We start from the raw sequence: 19529 nt of genomic DNA, 5'->3' as shown, positions 1-19529 counted from the left end.
TAGATTTTTGTTGAAAATAGGTCATGTTTGTATTTGATTATTGTTGTTTCGAGAGGTAAGTTTTGTTGAGGAATAGGACAGTGGGTATCAGGGTAGATTTGTATCTTGACGTCTGTGTCGTTCAGGTTTGTGTGTATTGTGTCTAGTTCAATTTCTGCATTTTGTTTATTAATTTTTGTCATACTGTTGTGGTTTTGTCGTCCTAGTGTCACTAACAGATGGGTTATTGAGCTAAAGAAGGCCCATAGTAGGTTCATAGACCAGCCATAAACCATGTGCAGCGTATATCCTCTGATGATGGTGTCAATTGTCAATTTTGTTATTTGCAGTATTATTAATATCATGATGATTACTGATGAGATTGATCCGCACATGACTAGCTTGTTGAACATGTGATTCCATGTGCTTTCTGCCAATTTTGCAAGTGTATTTTCTGTAAAAATATTCCCTGTTGTTCCTTCTCCTGATATCTCTTTAGCTATAATATTTAGCAGAGATGCTTTTTCCATGGGGAACATTATTTGTTGTTGTAGTTGATCTAATTCTTGTTGTGAGTATATGCCGCTAGTTGCTAATGACTCTATGGATTCAAATTTCCAATTTATGTTTGTGTTTGGTTTGAGTGTTTGTGGTGATATTGTTTCCGTTAGTTTCGGTGTTAGTTTTATCCATTTGTTATTTACTTTGTAGTATGTAGGTATGATGGAGTTGCAGTTCATTGGAGTACCTCTTCTTTTGAGGATATGCGTTTTTGGAGTAAGAAACCAGGTTTCATTGCCTGAAATTACTGGTAATTCGCTGTAGCATTCGCTAAGGTGCTGTGCCTTCACTACAGTAGGGATGCATTTTATGATATGAACTGCTTCTCCTGCGATCCTGGCAATGTATCCAGGTCTTTTCATGATATTGTATGCGAATTCGTCAGGGGAGAGGGTTGCAAGGGATAGGGAGTTTTGTAATGTTTTCCTCTCTACTTCACACCTATCTGTAATGATTTTTCTATAAAGATCGTTCAGTTGTCTGCCCAAATGTTTTTCGACATATACAAATTTAGAATTTACGTATGTGAATAAATCGATGTTAACCTTGCTTTTGCTAGTAACCGTATCTTTATCGAATTGGTATCTGTTGAAGTTATTATTTTCTTCCGCGATAAAGAGTTTTGGGTGTTCTGTTCTAGTGAACTCTCTGTAGCATTTCAATATTTTGTCTTTAGCTGTTAAAGCAAAGGTCGTGTCACTAGTGTTTACCATGTATATTATGTCGTCATTGTGTGTGTTAAAGTATTTTGTTACTGGACCTTTATATAAAATATCGTAAGTGTTAGTAAAACATTCTTCCTGAGGTAAAATGTCCCAAAATGTATAACCCCCGTCAGAGTCTACGCAAGTTGTGTCTGAAAATTTATATATCGTTCCTGAGCTTAAATGTAATTTATCATTATTCAGACTAATTTTCGTATAGGCTTGTATTAATGTGATTTTAATTGTGCCTTGAACAAGTACCTTACTCCATGATCCGAACCTATCTGCGTAGGCTACGCCGCTGCAGCTTCCTGCATCGCCAGCGAAGTCTATGCCTTTGGTTGTTGTGGCGTTTATTTTTAAATCAGCAATCGTATGAAAATTGTCATACTTAAAAATTCTCGTTTCGTGGATAGTTTGGCATTGTTCATGGCTCAATTCATACAAGTATTCCTGTTCTCCATTTTGTTCAGGTTCGAGGCGTCCGAATAGTCCGCATTGGTATACTGTCCGATGGATTTCAATTTTGCATTGATGTACTGGAATATTTCTAAATTCGGCTGCTTGGATAAGTTCTATATTTGCTATTGTTGAGTTTATTGTTTCGGTTTTAAAGTCGCATTCGTCAGCGTCCAGTAGAGAGAATGTTGTGATGTTTGTGTTTGTGGTGCCGCAGTGATATCCAATGTATGCATAAGTAATTTGAAAAAATGTAATGAATAACGTTATTTTTGAATACATGATTTGTTTGTCCTAAAACAGAGAAAGGTTTATCATTTTATATACTTTTGTGTAATATTAATTTATTTGCATGAACTGTATTCGGTTTTCCACCCTTATTTATTGTTACATTATGTTTGTCTGTGATATTTAATATTTCAAAAGGACCCAGGTTTTGATTCTTTTCTAATTTTCCCGGTTTAGGTTCTTTAATGAGCCACACTTGATCTCCTATTTTGAAATTGCAAGGGTTTATGTGGCAATCATAATATTTTTTTGATCTTTCTTTAGCTATTATGAGGTTTTCCCGCGCTAAGCATGCAATATCCTGCATGTTTTGTATAAGTGTGGATAGATAATTATTAAATGTTGGCAATATTTCTGAAGTTTTTAATGGTTCACTAGATGGTAATCGTGGTGGATAAGCGAAGACCAGTTCATGCGGAGTAAATCTATGTGCGTTGTGAATGCTTGTATTGTAATGAAATTGGGCTAATTCTAATAAATTATCCCATTCAATTTTTTTACTAGAAAAATTTTTTAAATATTCACAAAGGGGGTGATGTGCTCTTTCTAGGGAGCCGTTTGATTGTGGTGAAAATGCGGTGGTTTCTATTTTTGCAAATTTAAATCTACGAGCAATGGCTTTTAAAATTTTACTTGTAAAGTTTGCTCCTCTGTCGGTGAGGACTACTTTTGGTGAACTGAAAATACATATAAATCTTTTAATTAGGGCATCTGCAATTGTTTCTGCCGTTTGATCACTGAGTGGAACAACTATTATGAATTTTGAGAGGAGGTCTTGGATAGAAAGAATGTATTTATTTTGATTATTAGTAACGTTTAGAGGTCCTACTATGTCCATTGCGATTTTGTCGAATGTTTTCATGGGAGTATCCGTTATTATCATTGGTTGTCTAGTTTTTATTCTTTTTAGTTTGTTTCTTTGACAAATTTCACAATTTTTAATACGGTTCTCTATATCAGTTTTCAGATTTTCCCAATAGTATTTGTTCTTTATTCTATTCCATGTTCTGTTGATTCCCGAATGTCCTCCTAGTGCGCTTGAGTGATATTGGTCGAATATATTGTCTCGGTCTGTGAGTTTTACGTAGTCGATGTAATTTAGGCAAATGATAATTTTAGTTTTAGAGTTTTCGAATGTTGTCGCTAGAATGTTTTCTATTTCAGTCCAGTGTATGTTTTTTAATTGTAGGTCTTTTGAGATGCTGAATGTCTTTATTCTCTTGCGAATTATTAATGTTCTTAATAATTTGAAGAGACTTTTGAGAGTTTCCTTTATTCTCATAGCCGACTGTCTTGTGTCAAGACAGGCTATGAAGATGTTTTTTGTTCTTGACTGTTTTATTTCAATTTCTTGGGGCTGTAGATTTTTGTCTGGTTGTATATGTTTGATTTTCATTAGACTTTCTGTTGTGTTATCTAATGATTGATGTTTGTAATCGATAAAATGTATGATGTTGTCTTTTCTTGATTCGATGGGTTTTTTCGTAAATCTTATGTTATGTTGTTTCCGTGTTGTATTTTCGTCATCTATATGTACTTGTGTTTGTGTAATATTTTTATTTCTATTTCTTTTTTCTTTGTCTTGTTTTCTTATTATTTTGATTTGTTCCTCTTGCTTTTCTTGTTTATTTGTTACTATTTCTTTTGATTCTTGTTTTGCTTTTTGTGCTCTGGTAACTGCGTTTATTTTTATATTTTCTATCGGATTTCGTGAGAGTGCATCGGCATTTGTATTTATTTTGCCAGGTTTGTAGATAATGTCATAATCATAATCTGCCAGTTTTAGTCTCCATTTTTGTACTCTTGAATTGTTGTCTGCTGATTTAAAGGATAACAATGGTTTATGATCACTAACGACGGTAAATTTGTTTCCATATATGTAATTCTTAAATGTTTTTATTGCGAATACTATGCCAAGTGCTTCTTTTTCGTATGTATGGTATTTTTTCTCTGCTGATTTTAAGATTCTTGATGCGAATGCTATTGGTTTGTCGTCACCGATCTCTCCTTGAGAGAGTACACAACCCAGCGCGTAGTTTGAAGCGTCTGTTGTAATGATGAATGGTTTTTCCATATCTGGGTATTGAAGAACTGGAGTTGTGCATAGGGCGTTTTTTAATTTTTCAAAAGCTTCTTGTCTTTCTTCGGTCCAAATAAATGGTTGTTCTTTTTGTAGTAAATCTATGATAGGTTTTGCTATTTGTGAAAAGTGTCCAATAAAGCGTCTATAATAGCTTGTTAGGCCTAAAAATTCTCTGATATTTTTGATAGTTTTCGGGATAGGAAATTTCTTTATTGCTTCTATTTTCTTTGGGTCTGTTTTGATACCTTCTTCACTTATAATGTGGCCTAAGAATTCTACTTCCTTTTGGAAAAATTTGCATTTACTCGTTTCAATTTTTAATCCTGCTATTCTTAATTTTTCTGCTATGAGTTTGAATCTTTCATTATGTTCTTCAACCGTATTTGCAACGATAATTATATCATCGATGTATAGGTAGCAGAACCCTTTTTCCAATAGGTCTCCGAGTACTTTTGTTAGTGCTCTTTGGAAGACTCTAGGTGAATTTATTAGTCCGAAAGGTAATACTTTGAATTCAAAACGTCCCATGCCAGGGATACTAAATGCCGTTTTATGTATATCTGACTCTTTCATTTTTAGTTGATGAAATCCGGAAACCATATCGATAGTGGTAAAAACTTTGTTTTTTCCTATGCAGTCGAAAATTTCCAATATATTGGGTATAAGATATGGATCTGGAATAGTTTTTGCATTCAATTTTCGATAATCTATCACCATTCTCCATTTTTTCTTTCCGTCTTTTGTTAATCCCTTTTTTGGCACAATCCATACTGGCGCGTTAAATGCACTTGTTGAAGGTCTAATTAAGTTATTTGTAATTAGTTTTTTTGTCTCATCACATGCGATTTGCTTGAGTGTATATGGCAGAGGAAATTGTTTAACATATACTGGTTTATCATCAGTTAAATTAATTTCGTGTTCTTCTATGTTGCATTGGCCAAGTTTATCTCCTTCTAACCAGCATATGTCTTCAAATGACAGTATTAAATTTTTTATGTTTTCTTTTTTTCGTTGAGTCAGGTGTTCTAAATTTATTGTATCTATCAGTTGCTTTCGTCGTATTGTTATTTCATGTTCTTGTGTCTCTTTTTGTGTAATTTCGTTGTGCGTAGTTGTAAATATATGTGCTGGTTTTAAATTAGTTTCTTTAGGTGTGAATTTTTCATTGATGTTTTTGAAGTTATTTTCTATATCATTTATAATGTGAAGGTTCGTCATTTTGTCATATTTTCTATCGATCTCTCCTGTAACGTTATCTCTCAATGTGTCGCAAAAATTTGAATAATCATTAATAGTATAGTTCTCCTTGGTTTCATTGGATTCGTCTTCCAGGGCTTTATTAATGTTTCCAATAAATTGTGTTACGCTTGAGTTATAGTTAGGTTGAGATATTTTTGTTTCTGGGTTCCCATATATTTGATCATTCGTACTATTTTTCGTTTCTTCTTGTATGTCGCTTATTATATTTAGGATTTGAATTACATCTTTATGTATTGATACTTCTTTGCTGTGTGTAATCGTATTTATTTCTATATCATTTTTGCTTACTATGTATCTTTTATCAAATGCTATGGGTTTCCATGTGTCATGATGTTCATTAATTTCTTTTGAGGTTTGTACTGTAAATGTGTTTGTTTGATTTCTGCTAGTGATTTCTTTTAATGGCACTTTTTGATTATTTATTTCCAAGTATCCTCTGTCTAATCTTAATTTGTGTTTGGATAAGGCATTTATTCCTATTATTCCATCGTAAGGAATAGAGAAGTTATCCGGTGCTACATGGAAATCAAATGGTTCATCTGCAATATACATTTGTGTTGAACGTATTGTTCTTATTGCGTTTTCTGTGATTCCTGATATAGATATTTGTTCATTTCTGTTTAACTGCTTTTGTGGAATGCTGCTATTTTTGATAATATTTAGTTGTGCTCCACTGTCTACTAGTAGTTGCAGTTTATTATTCGAATTTGGTTCGGCTATTTCTATGTACTTGAGCAGGTTTTTTAGTTTAATAATGTATATTTTGGTACAGTCATTTGTAATTTGTTGGTTAATATCAGTGCTATTTTTAGCTATATCTGTCTGTAGCATGGTACTCTCTATTTCCTTTATATTTTCTTTGAATTTGCTGTATGTATCTATGTGATGTTTTGTTTGTGTTGTGAGAGTGAGTGTTTTGTCCTGGAACGTTTTTATTGTCTGCTCATTCTTTAGGCGTTCCTTCCCAAAGGAGCTCCAGAGTTTTCCGAGTTTGTTCCATGTTTGCGACATTGTTCTGTTGTATGACCGACACCTTTACAGATTCTGCAAAATATTCTTTCTTCTTGTAATCTTTTAATTTTTTCACAGTTATCTATGTTATGTCCAGTTTCGTTGCAACCTTCGCATGTGATTGAAATATTTTGAGTTGGATAATTTTTTAGTGCTTGTAATTTCCTACATTCACTTGCTATGTGACCTATATTTTTGCAATAAGCGCAGAATTTTTTTCTTTGATCATTGTTAAAATTGTTTCTGTATCCGTTGTTGTGGTTTCTATTGTAAGTGTTATAGTTTTGCTGATTTTGCTGAGGGTTTGCAGATTTTTGTGTATTCGCGATTTGTCTGCAGTACTTTGCTGTGTGACCTAATTGATCACATAATTGGCATTTGTAACTTGATTTATTTCTTTGTTCTGTGAAATATATTCGCGCTTCTTCACAATCTTGTTCTTTGTGTCCCTGTTCTTGGCATAGGGTGCATATTCTATAAGGTGATCTATTTTTACCTGTTGTGCAAAATTTGATAGAGTGACCTTTTTTATTGCATTTTTTACAAAAGACCTCAGGGCATTCTTGCGTTGAATGACTTCCTTCGTCACAAATATCGCATTTATTTACCTTTTGTGTGATCTTATTTATACACTTAATGGCTTCATGTCCTGTTTCTCCACATTTCCAGCATTTTATGTAGTCGGCAATGTAGGGGCATTGACCTACCTCATGTCCTAATTCTTGACAGTATTGGCAATGGATATTTCTTCGTTTATTCAGTGGGCAAGCGCTTATTGAGTGTCCTTTTTGGCTGCAGTATTTGCATATCAAATTGATTTTGTCTAATGAATTTTTACAATTATTAGAAAAGTGATCTGATCCCTTACAATAGACGCATGCTGCAGAATGGCAAAATAGTGCTTCGTGTTGGGGGTCATGGCAAATTTGACATATCATGATTTTTTTTGGTAATTCAGGTCTATAATAATCATTGTATTCTGCATATGTGTTATTAATTGTTATACTATCTGTTGTTTTTCTAATATTTATGTCATTTTCAATTTCTATGGCTTTTTTGGACATTTCTTGTAATGTTGTTTCATTACCCAGTTCGTATTTTATTTCCGTTCGCATTCCTTTTTTGAAACATTTTGTTGCGTCCGCATCTAATTCTTCGTAGAAATTCTTCCTGGCTATTTCATTTGTTTCTTGTATTTTATATATTTCTTTTATTTCTAATACCAATTGACATAATCTATTTGTGTATTGGATAATTGATTCTGTAGTTCCTTGTGTTATTTTGCGTATCCTAGCACGCAGTTCGTGTATGTCTTCTTGAATTGGGTATAGACTTCGTATTGCTGTAATTAATTCGTCTATTGTTTCTACACAGCTGTTTCCTAAAGCTTCTTCTGCCTCTCCCTTCATTCTCACTTTCAATAGTTCTACTACATTATGTTCATCTTGGTCTTCTACTAAATTTTTTACTCGTCGTAATCTTCTGATGTACTTTGCGGGTGGCATATTTTTGCCATCGAAGTCCGGAACATAATTTACCAATTCTTTAAGTGATAATTTGATTGGGTGTGAATTTGCCATGTTTATTGGGTTTGTTGCTGGACTTGTGATACGTTGGTTTTCTTGAATTTGTCTTTGAATTTGCTGAGTGTTTCTTTCACTCTCCTTTTCGTTTATGTATTGTGTTTTGTTTGTTTTTCTAATGTCTTTTTTTGAATTTTCGATGTTCTGTTGTTGGTTAATAGGTTCGTCAGAGTTTTTTGGTAATGAGTATTTTGTGTAGACAGATTCTTCGTTTGTGTTTATGCTGAATAATATATCTTTTGGTGTCCCTAATATTAGGCTTTGTTCACCTAAAAATCCTCCAATGTCTGAATATCTATCGTGTTTTTCTGAGTCAAATGTGTCAAACGTCTGGTTTAATAGTGAATATTTGTCTGAATCAGTGTAGTCGGTTTTATTTGTTTGTTTTTCTGTTAAATCAACTAATTGGTCAACTGTTGGTATGATTTTCTTTATTGCTCCTGTGTTTTTCTCTTTTCTTACGATTTCTTCTTGGGTCTTGGTCTTAATAGGCGATCTTTGCAGCTTGTTACTCTTTTTGAAAGCTATCTCATCCAGTCCTTTTTCTAAAAGGTCTTCTAATTTTGGATTCTTGTCGATTTGTGATCGCGTAAGTTTCCTAATTATGGATGATGTGTCCTTCGTTGTGCTGGACTTCTTGCTCATTTATTGCACTTTCGTAATAAACGGGATAAACAAAGGGAATTCGACAAAATCAAAATAGATGAAGTAGGAAAAATATATAAAATAAGGTAAATTATTGTTAGCAAAAAATTATGGTAGAAGTATATGGAAACACAATTTCTTATTGAGATGACAAAAATAAAAGGGGAAAAAGAAAAAAGGAAATTCTATCTACGTATGGTATTTGACCTACTGTCTGAAAATTATTTTTCGGTCACTTGTTTCTGCTGTTGTCTTAGTTTCATAATTTTGCAAAATTGCAATTTTGAAATTCGGTTACTATGAAAGAAAGTGACGTGTGCTGCTTACTTCTGTAATACGACGCCTACTCGTATATCCGCGGTTTTAGAACTCTTTCTTTTATGTTTGATGCGTTAATTCATTAATAAGAACTAAGTTTTAATATGTATAAAAATAATTTCCTTTATCTCAATCGAATGTATTTTTCGTACCGGAACCAATTGTTACGTCTCGTGCATCAACTACGAATAGCTAATGAATGAGACGTTCCAATATGTTGACTAGTGGTCGGATATGTCTCACTTATAATAAATATATGTAGAAATGTATGTCTGATGATTGTATTACCTTGATAATTGTAGCTTTTAATTGTGGATAAAATGTAGCAGGCTCTAACTGCTTGTTGGATTGTATGAGTGTAGCAGGCTCTAACTGCTTGTTGAATTGAATAGGATAGGTTGTTGAATAATACTTGCACGATATTACTTTGTAACAGTCGTGAGTTTATTAAGTAAAATGATCACCAATTGTCGGACCAGTGTGTACGGAGTTGAGTCTTACAGGTACTTATTGACTGACTGACTACTGATCAACTGACTCGTAATGATGTTCATTGCTTTTTATATGTTAATTTTCAGGTCAGTATTGAATTGTGACATTTTGTTTTTTGCTGAATATACATTCTTGTGCTCGGTGGCTTTATTTCGGAGTGCTATTTGTTTTGCGTTTTGTCAGCTTTCTGCTGACGTGTGAATATTTTAGCAGTTTTGAATTTCCTGAATATGCATTTGTTACAAAAGAGGATGTGTCGCAAGGTGTAACAACTTTATTTCGGAGTGTCATTTACCTCGCGTTTCGTCAGCTTTCTGCTGACTTGCGAATAGTTTTAGAAGCTTTGAATTTCACGAGTGTGCAGTTGTTACAAAAAGGATGCGTCGTAAGACGTAACACCCCAGGGCCTAAGACATTGCAATATGATTGCAATGTTTTGCATAAAAATACTCCTGAAATTCAAAGCTACTAGTTTGCGGTTTATACAGAGATTTTGTGGTATGTACATTTTATTTAGTATATAAGGAGTGCAGTTGCTCGACTTTGTACAGTTCAAGTTTTTCAGTTTACGATGTTCGGGTTCCCAAGGAAACGTTATTTCATGGTCTGTGTAAGTATTAAAGATTGATTGTACTTCTTATTGCCATGCTTTTTTTTTTTTTTTTTTTTTGTTGTTATTTTTATTATATATATATATTTTTTTTTCTTTTTTAGTTTGCGGATTGGCAGCATTCACGTGCTGTGAAGAAAGCCAGACGAGAGGGCTTGCCCCTTCCTGCCGGGCCGAAACCCGGAACCCGGAAGTATGTGAGGATAGATGTAAGTATTTTGCAATGTATATTGGTATTTTTATATATATGGATTAATTTGTTTCCTGTTTGCTTTGTTAGTTTCAGAGATGGCAATTGGTGCGGACTCTACGGCATTGCGACCGAGTGACGCGCACGGCCTTCTTCCTGGGGGAGTATGGGCCAGACGAAGATACTTGGGGTCTTCGTGACTTATTTTTTTATGATTTGTTAGTTTATTGCAATGGTTTCCGTAGGGTATGCGTAGAAGTGTTTAGTGATTTTTATAATGTGATTGTAGGTCCAAGTGTGGACCACCGGTATGATTGCAATTGTATCTGAGTGTGATTATATTTGCGAATATGCTTGTAATTTTGTAAAAATAAATATATATTTTTTTCTGTTTTTAGATAAAAAGAACAAATCTTTGTTTTTTTTTTATTTCAATTCCTTTGTCATCTCAGCCTAATATCCTAGAGCGAATATCTCGCTTCCCTCCCCGCTTAAAATGTGGCCATGACGTAAAGCATTTGGGGTACTGAACGACATGACAATTAGATTTTTGTTGAAAATAGGTCATGTTTGTATTTGATTATTGTTGTTTCGAGAGGTAAGTTTTGTTGAGGAATAGGACAGTGGGTATCAGGGTAGATTTGTATCTTGACGTCTGTGTCGTTCAGGTTTGTGTGTATTGTGTCTAGTTCAATTTCTGCATTTTGTTTATTAATTTTTGTCATACTGTTGTGGTTTTGTCGTCCTAGTGTCACTAACAGATGGGTTATTGAGCTAAAGAAGGCCCATAGTAGGTTCATAGACCAGCCATAAACCATGTGCAGCGTATATCCTCTGATGATGGTGTCAATTGTCAATTTTGTTATTTGCAGTATTATTAATATCATGATGATTACTGATGAGATTGATCCGCACATGACTAGCTTGTTGAACATGTGATTCCATGTGCTTTCTGCCAATTTTGCAAGTGTATTTTCTGTAAAAATATTCCCTGTTGTTCCTTCTCCTGATATCTCTTTAGCTATAATATTTAGCAGAGATGCTTTTTCCATGGGGAACATTATTTGTTGTTGTAGTTGATCTAATTCTTGTTGTGAGTATATGCCGCTAGTTGCTAATGACTCTATGGATTCAAATTTCCAATTTATGTTTGTGTTTGGTTTGAGTGTTTGTGGTGATATTGTTTCCGTTAGTTTCGGTGTTAGTTTTATCCATTTGTTATTTACTTTGTAGTATGTAGGTATGATGGAGTTGCAGTTCATTGGAGTACCTCTTCTTTTGAGGATATGCGTTTTTGGAGTAAGAAACCAGGTTTCATTGCCTGAAATTACTGGTAATTCGCTGTAGCATTCGCTAAGGTGCTGTGCCTTCACTACAGTAGGGATGCATTTTATGATATGAACTGCTTCTCCTGCGATCCTGGCAATGTATCCAGGTCTTTTCATGATATTGTATGCGAATTCGTCAGGGGAGAGGGTTGCAAGGGATAGGGAGTTTTGTAATGTTTTCCTCTCTACTTCACACCTATCTGTAATGATTTTTCTATAAAGATCGTTCAGTTGTCTGCCCAAATGTTTTTCGACATATACAAATTTAGAATTTACGTATGTGAATAAATCGATGTTAACCTTGCTTTTGCTAGTAACCGTATCTTTATCGAATTGGTATCTGTTGAAGTTATTATTTTCTTCCGCGATAAAGAGTTTTGGGTGTTCTGTTCTAGTGAACTCTCTGTAGCATTTCAATATTTTGTCTTTAGCTGTTAAAGCAAAGGTCGTGTCACTAGTGTTTACCATGTATATTATGTCGTCATTGTGTGTGTTAAAGTATTTTGTTACTGGACCTTTATATAAAATATCGTAAGTGTTAGTAAAACATTCTTCCTGAGGTAAAATGTCCCAAAATGTATAACCCCCGTCAGAGTCTACGCAAGTTGTGTCTGAAAATTTATATATCGTTCCTGAGCTTAAATGTAATTTATCATTATTCAGACTAATTTTCGTATAGGCTTGTATTAATGTGATTTTAATTGTGCCTTGAACAAGTACCTTACTCCATGATCCGAACCTATCTGCGTAGGCTACGCCGCTGCAGCTTCGTTGGTCCTGATATAAGAAAACTGATAAAGGATGATCAATTTGAAAAAAAGTTGAATGATAAAGAGTTAAAAGCTTGGAAAGCATCCAAGAGTGTGATTTCTAACTTTTTAGGTAACCACAAAATTAGTAATTACAAAAAGCTTGTTGAAGATTTACTTAAATCTTTGAATCAACTTGGATGTAATATGTCTCTTAAATTACACTTTTTACATTCCCATTTAGATTTTTTCCCAGGTAATTTAGGTGATCATAGCGACGAACATGGCGAAGAGTTTCATCAAACCGTATCCGTTATGGAAAAACGTTACAACGATAAGTCTATAATAAACATGCTTGCAGATTATATTTGGTGGATAAATATTTGGAGTAAATATTAATGACAATGAACATCATAAGAGTCAGTCACCAGATAGTGCTATAAAGAGGAAAAAGTAAAACTTAAAAAACGAAAATTGCACTGCAGCCTAAAACTCAATACAAACAATGCATAAAAAAATAAAAAAATATAAAAAATACAAAAAAATTATAAAAAAATTAAAAAGCAAGAAAAAAGAAGGGATGTTAAATCCTACTGACAATCTACATGTGGGGTACATCCAGGGAATTAATTTTATCGTTTATATCATGATTAAGCTAATGTCAGAGGTATTCAAATTTTTAACCACGCTACCAAAGTGCCAATGACTGATTTCACCCAGGGATAGCTTGCATAGAGGTTCGTGAAATAATAAGGGAAGTACATAATAGTTCGGCTGACTGTAATTGACATTTTAGTTTCCTCAAAGAAAAGGAGTTAGTTAAACTCACTCTACCTAGAGCGAGGGCAAGTGAGTTTGCTTAGGGGTTGGTACAGGTGGTTTATGAGGGTTTGTGTAGACTACGTTTATCTAGGTTAAGATATGTTAGCCAATATCTGCTTGCAAACCTCATTTTTTTTATAGAAAAACATTTGACTAAACTCGTTCTACCCAAGGTTAGGCGGGTTAGCCTGCTTTGGGGTTGGTAGGGGTGGTTTGTAAGGGTTGTAAGGGTTTGGAATAATAATTTTTGTTAGGATTAAGGTCGGTTAGCTTATCTATGGTGTGTACCTTAGTTTTCTTGAAGGATAGTAGTTGATTGAAGTCGCTTGATAAAAAATTTCTCGTCGATACGTTCATTGTCGTATGTTCTGAGAGGTACAATAGTCATGAAATTGAAAAATTTTTAAATGCAATATCTCAAAGAAAAATTAAGCTATTCAAGCAAACTTAATGGCATTCGAATGGGCTAGGCTGCTACTTTAAGATGCCGTATGTAGTTTTTTGTGTATAGAGAATATCGTAGTGCTACATAACCTCAAAAACGGCCAAAAATGCCTATTTTTGCACTTTTAGGTTAGGATAACTTAAAATCTTGACGTGCTGGAGGAATTCTGAGGCCAGATTCGGTTTCAGTGCCAAAAATTCTTCGGGAATCTCTATATGGTTTGCTTGTGCAAAAAAATAAGCTATTTTTGTAGAACTGTGTTATAAGAACGTTTTGTTATTTTATTCTCCTTCTAGACTTTCTCCCAAAAAGAGTTTCGCCGTTTTCCGATCTATTTCTAAAGCATGTATCCGCTGTGTCCTACGGCTTTGCAGATTTCGTAAAAGTTTTCTATCTCTCGTTTTTTTTCTAATAATTGATTGCAGGTGGTAATAGAATACCCTTAAGTGTGTCAGACCTTGCAGAATTTGTTGGTGGTTTCTGATTTATAATTAATCACAGCCTTTAATTTTCTATAGTTGTCTACTGTATGAGCGGGGCTTTTATAATATTTGCAAATTTTTTTTGAAATCTATCAAATTTTATGTTCCTTGTATTTGATTGTATATGCAGCCTGTTTTCTTACAGAAAAGTTTTTTGTGTTGAAAGTCCCTCAAAATTGACAGATCGATATTCTAGTTGGTTTTTCCTGTCTGTCTCTGTCAGGCATATAAGTGTTGATAATGGCCAGTTTTTCTAGTGCTTTCTTTCTTTTGATATCGTTTTCTATTTCAATAGCTTTCAGTGATATTATATTTACTGTATTTTCGCGGCCTAGTTCATATTTGATTTCTGGTATAAGTCCTTTTTTAAAACTTATAGTATCATCATCATTTAAATTATCAAAAAATACTCTTTGGTTTCTGTTGATTTACATTCTGATTTTTTTAGTTGTTTTATATTCTTTACTAGTTCTCTCAATCTGTTGGTATATTGTACTACTGTCCCGTTCTCTCTTTCAGTAATCTTGTGAAGCTTTGCGTATAGCTCGTGGATGTCGTCTTCTATTGGATATAGAGGCCTTATTCCGGTTATTAAATCATTTATGGTATTTATACTTGTGCAGTTGAGTGCATCGCCTACCTCTCCTTTCATTCTTACTTTTAGAAAGTTTGTGAGGTTTGCTTCGTTTACGCCATCGATTAGATTTCTTACTTGCTTTTAATTTTTTTATGTATTCTGTGGTTGACATATATTTTCCGTTGTACTCAGGGACATAATTTGTAACATCATTCAAATATAATTTCATTGGTTTTGCTGATAGTGATTCCTCCACCACGTTAGTGTATAGTGTCTTGCTAATTTTAATCGTGTCGTTTCTAGAGATACATGGCTTATTTCCGTTTAAAATAAGATCTATTAGGTTATCTTAGTTGTAATAGTTGTTTCTCGGAGTCCCTGGGATTAAGTTATGTTCTGTTATACGTATATTTTTCAGTATCTGAATATTTTTCACTGATTTCGAGGTCGAATATTGTATTGGATTCGTAAGGTGGAGTACTGTATATTTGTTTAGATGAATTTACTTTCAGGTTTTTTCTTATTACGGGTTTTTGAATCTTCTTGACTAGTTAATTCGGTATTGTTTACTTCTTTTTGCTGAGTTTTTATTGGTGATCTTTGTAGTTTTGAACTGTTTTTGAACATGCTTTCTTCTAATACTATTTTGGTTTCTAAGCTCTGGGTTTTTGTTTACTTGTTGACGAGTAAGTTTGATTTGATTTGCTGATTTGTTGTCCGCTTTTCTTTTATTATTCATTTGAACATTTCCTCAAATTGATCTGTAAACGTTGAGCTTATATTTTCAGTGACCTTGTTATTGTATTTCTTAGAAGCATAGTGTTGTGTCTTTTTTTGCCAGCGTTGCCTTTTTATGTGGGTTGTTCGTCTCTACGGCTTTTAATTAAGATTGTTATCGCGCTTTCTATTGAGTGTGAAATTCCGTAGGTCATTGAACTCAAACCGACTGAAATATAGGTGATACTGATATCTTCTAGTTTATCGAACTTGCTGTATTAATTGCGGATGTCATACTTCGTATAGTATAACTTTTGATTTATAATTCGTATATAATGAAAAAGTTGAAGCTATGATTTCTTAGTTTATGCTTGTTTTATTTCAGGAGCTACGATTTTTAGGTTTATGCTCATTTATTTTTATTCTTTGGTGCTGCAAACGTTATTTAATTTTAATTCATCGTAATTTACAGAGTAAGACATTTGCTTGTCACATATCTGTTTGTGACGAAATTTCATGATATTGCAATGATTTTCTGCTGACGCGTACAGAATTTGAGTTTCTTTAAAAGCTTGAGTTACAGAACTTTATATTGAAAGTTGAGAAACTTCGTAAAACGTAACATATTGCTTAAAATAGAACTTACTTCTACTCTTAAAATGTTACATGATTGTTTAGCAATATAACAATAATTTTGGGCGTTAATAGTTGGAATATTACATGTCCATAGAAGATCTTTTGAAATTTTTAATTGTTTGCATAAAACTCTGTATTTTACATTACGTAATACAGAGTGAATCACAAGTAGATGTGAAATGACTTGAATCGATCCAGCAGTTGTTAGAATTGTAGAGTTATATCTCTTGTCTGTTCTACTATAATTATAAGAATAAAATAATTTATGCTTATAAATAAATCGATTATAATATTTATACTTCCTTACTGCTGGTTATTTTAAAAATTTTTCTATGACATTTTTCTAAATTAGAGCTAGTGTATAACTTTTTGGTTTTCCAAAAGCATTCAGATTATCAGCCTATGCAGATATTTACCTTGCATTCATTTGTCATATTTAAAAATAAATATCAAACATCCGGGTTCACTTCATCGCTGCTAAAGATATAAGAATTATTCCTTATACATAGTAACCTGCTGAACTTTATTTCTATCTAAAGAGGTACGAATAGATAAGGGAAATTAGCCCGCGGAGAATGTCGTGAGCTACGCGTTAAAAGCGTTTGATAACCTAAAGGAACGTCATTACGAACAACAACGTGAGGGAAAAGCAGAAGTGAGAATTAAATATCACGCGTAAACCTTAAGGTGAACAGGCAGATTTATTTAACAAAAGAAAATAAACAAAACAAAAAATTAGAATTAATAACTTTCGGCACATAAAGAAATGCAGCACATGCGTCGCGCAGGTTGATGCAACGTAAACACTCAAGCAGTCGTGCACCCACTAAAATAGGTACTGCATACTGCCTCGTAAGCAGATGCAGTGTAAACGCACGCGTTGTAAGCTGCAACGAACAATGGCGGCAAGCAAACCGGTACACTGTATATGAATGAGTAAGCGGATCTACTTAATCTCATTGTAATCGCGAAATGCAACGTCGTGAATATCGAGTCGCCGCAGCATTAATACGCAATACAAGAGAGAGCAGAATAAGGTTAACAAGCAATTAGTTAACAACAAAAATAAGAAAAGAAAGAAAAACAAATTAACTAGAGCAGAAAGATGGAAAGAGAAAGCCAACTCATAAGTTGGTACTTACAGCTATTCGTTGCTCGTCCGATTTCTACTAGTACGCACGCTTTATACAATATTATGCTTTCTTGGCGCTAGCATTATCGTCTTTGTAATAATATAGTATAATCGCCTCTCTTTATGTAATAATCCCATAAACGCAGAACTCTACTCATTTGATTTTTATCGCTTCTATCTTGAAGTCATGGGCACTCTCTTTCGTTGTCTAAACTTGCGTCTCAAACTAGTTATGAATGTTAACCGTACCTATTCTCTCTTTCTCCTCGCGATAATCGCTTCTCTAGGAAGACCGCATCGCGTATTTACAATTGATAGTCGATCGAAGAGTTCGTCACTTATCAGTTAGCTGACATTTACTCTACGCTATAGACACTCTTACAAATTATTACATGTAAATTATCATAAATATTTAAATGACTGGCTTCGGAGAGCGAAAGACATAACGAGCAACAAACCGCTTGTTATAACTATAGCTACTCCGTGAGTCAGACGTATATTTCCTTCTTCTTTACTGCTGAATGCGAATGTTTCTCTCTCTTTTCTTACGAAGACTCAAATTATACGCATAGTTCGATCGTTTAGTCACCACGCGCTAATCAGGGACAAAACAACTTATTGTGACAATAGATAGAAGAAAATTTCTGAATCTTCTTTCTAATCTCTGACTCAAGAAGATTCATTTGATGCTGCATAAATTATCAAAAATGTTACGGAAGAATCTGTCAAAGAATACGACATATTTTTTATTATAAAAATATTGAGCACTCTTGGAAGTTAATGTAATTGTATATATACTATGATAGTTTTGTAATTTAAGTGATTTAATATAATTTATTTAATTTTACAGATATCAGCACCTCAAGAGCGTTTATACAGTACTTGGATAGGTGGTTCTATACTAGCATCATTAGATACATTCAAAAAAATGTGGGTCAGTAAACGTGAATACGATGAAGAAGGGCGACGAGCAATTCACCGTAAAACTTTCTAATATAGAATCCTATAGTATAGCTACACGTGACTTACTTTTTATATATTTATGAATAAAATATAATAAAAAAATTATTGATATAATATGAAGTTTGATTAAAAAGTATCAGAATATAACCCCGATATGAAAATTCTGATTGGTTTATTGTTAATTGAATAAACATTTAAATAATATTACGATTGTTTATATAAATTTATCTTTTCGGTAATCATAAATTATATTTTGAATTAATATTGTATTTGAATTTTGTTAAGCAGTAAAATAGATAATACTTTATATAATTTACATGAAAAATCTGCTGATCTCACGATTAATGATTATTTTGTTAGAATGAACTTAACCTAGTGGTCACTATCAATTCATAGTCTAGGATTTATAAGCATAAAAAGCTCGATAAATATGATCTGTTACATCTAAAATCGCAAGATAGCAAGAGATTCCCTTATTGTGGTATCACGAAAATCGTGCAGAAGCCAACGAAAAAGAAACCGTTCCAGATCTGTGTGATTCCCTCCATATATTGCAATGATTAATGTTACATCCGCGCTCTCACCTCATTAGGACGACTGCCCGCGATGGGCAGCACCTGCCGGATATGAGTTGAGGGCGAACTCTACGCGGGAAGAGTGAGACAGAGATAGCGAAAAGACGAGAGTCTACGATAGCTGCTCGCGCCGGACGGTTGTGGCCCTTACGGAGCGCGAATGTTTCCTCGCGTTTGAAGAGTGTGCAGCAGTTTTGCGAAGGACATTAGCTAAGAAGAGAAGGGCATACTGAGAGGACGTGCGCAAGGGATACGGCGAACGTCCAACTCGACATCGGCAACTTCTCCAGCGAGACCGGGATACAAAGCGAGGTTAATCTGAGCGACGACATAATTAAAAGCTGTTCTCGTAGAGTAAATTAGCCAGCTTTGCGTTAATAGCGATCGCGCGCGTATTGCGTTATAGTGGGAGCGATTAAGAGCGACTCATGTGCGGCAGCGAATAAGATGGTGGCGCCCCCAAATAGGCTACGTGTAGCAAATAGATACATGTAGCACGATAGCAGCGCAGGGCAGAAGATTGTAAGTGTATCGCGTAACAATAAAGGACGCCTTACAAGGAAAGGTACCCAACCCGAACTCACCGATTTTGATGATTTTGATACATATTGTAGAACATAAAAAAATAAGAGACACGTATTTTTTTATCCGCTAATTTTTACTTTTAAGGGGTAAAAACCTCTCTTAAAGTTAACCCCCAAAAAGCGTTTTTTTTTAATATCTCGGCTTAAAATTAATATTTTTCAGTGAAACAAATTGGAGGTTATTTCTTACAAAACGAACAAGTATTTCATGGTGATTTGAAGAGTAAGGGTAGCATCCCTTATTTTTTAGGTTGAAAACATATATTTTTTGGCATAATTTTATAATAAAAAAATTTAAACCGACTAAAAAAAATTGGAAAAAATGTTTAAACATCC

At 33.9% G+C, this 19529-nt stretch overlaps 1 protein-coding gene across 4 annotated transcripts in view; it reads left to right on the top strand.

The window, feature by feature from the left end:
- Nucleotides 1–18187, top strand: part of LOC131664602 (actin-related protein 1) — a 462784-nt gene extending 444597 nt beyond the window's left edge. For all 4 annotated transcript variants that reach the window (XM_058935868.1, XM_058935859.1, XM_058935850.1 and 1 more), the window contains one exon: nucleotides 17922–18187. In XM_058935868.1, coding sequence (XP_058791851.1) covers nucleotides 17922–18065 — 144 coding nt within the window. In that variant the 3' untranslated portion in view covers nucleotides 18066–18187. The remainder of the gene's footprint in view (nucleotides 1–17921) is intronic.
- Nucleotides 18188–19529: the final 1342 nt, after the last annotated feature.

This window comes from Phymastichus coffea, unplaced genomic scaffold, assembly GCF_024137745.1.
Source record: "Phymastichus coffea isolate CEN01 unplaced genomic scaffold, Cenicafe_Pcof_1.1 PCOF00003, whole genome shotgun sequence".
Classification (NCBI taxonomy): Eukaryota; Metazoa; Arthropoda; class Insecta; order Hymenoptera; family Eulophidae; genus Phymastichus; species Phymastichus coffea.
This window is presented reverse-complemented; position numbering and strand designations above follow the sequence as displayed.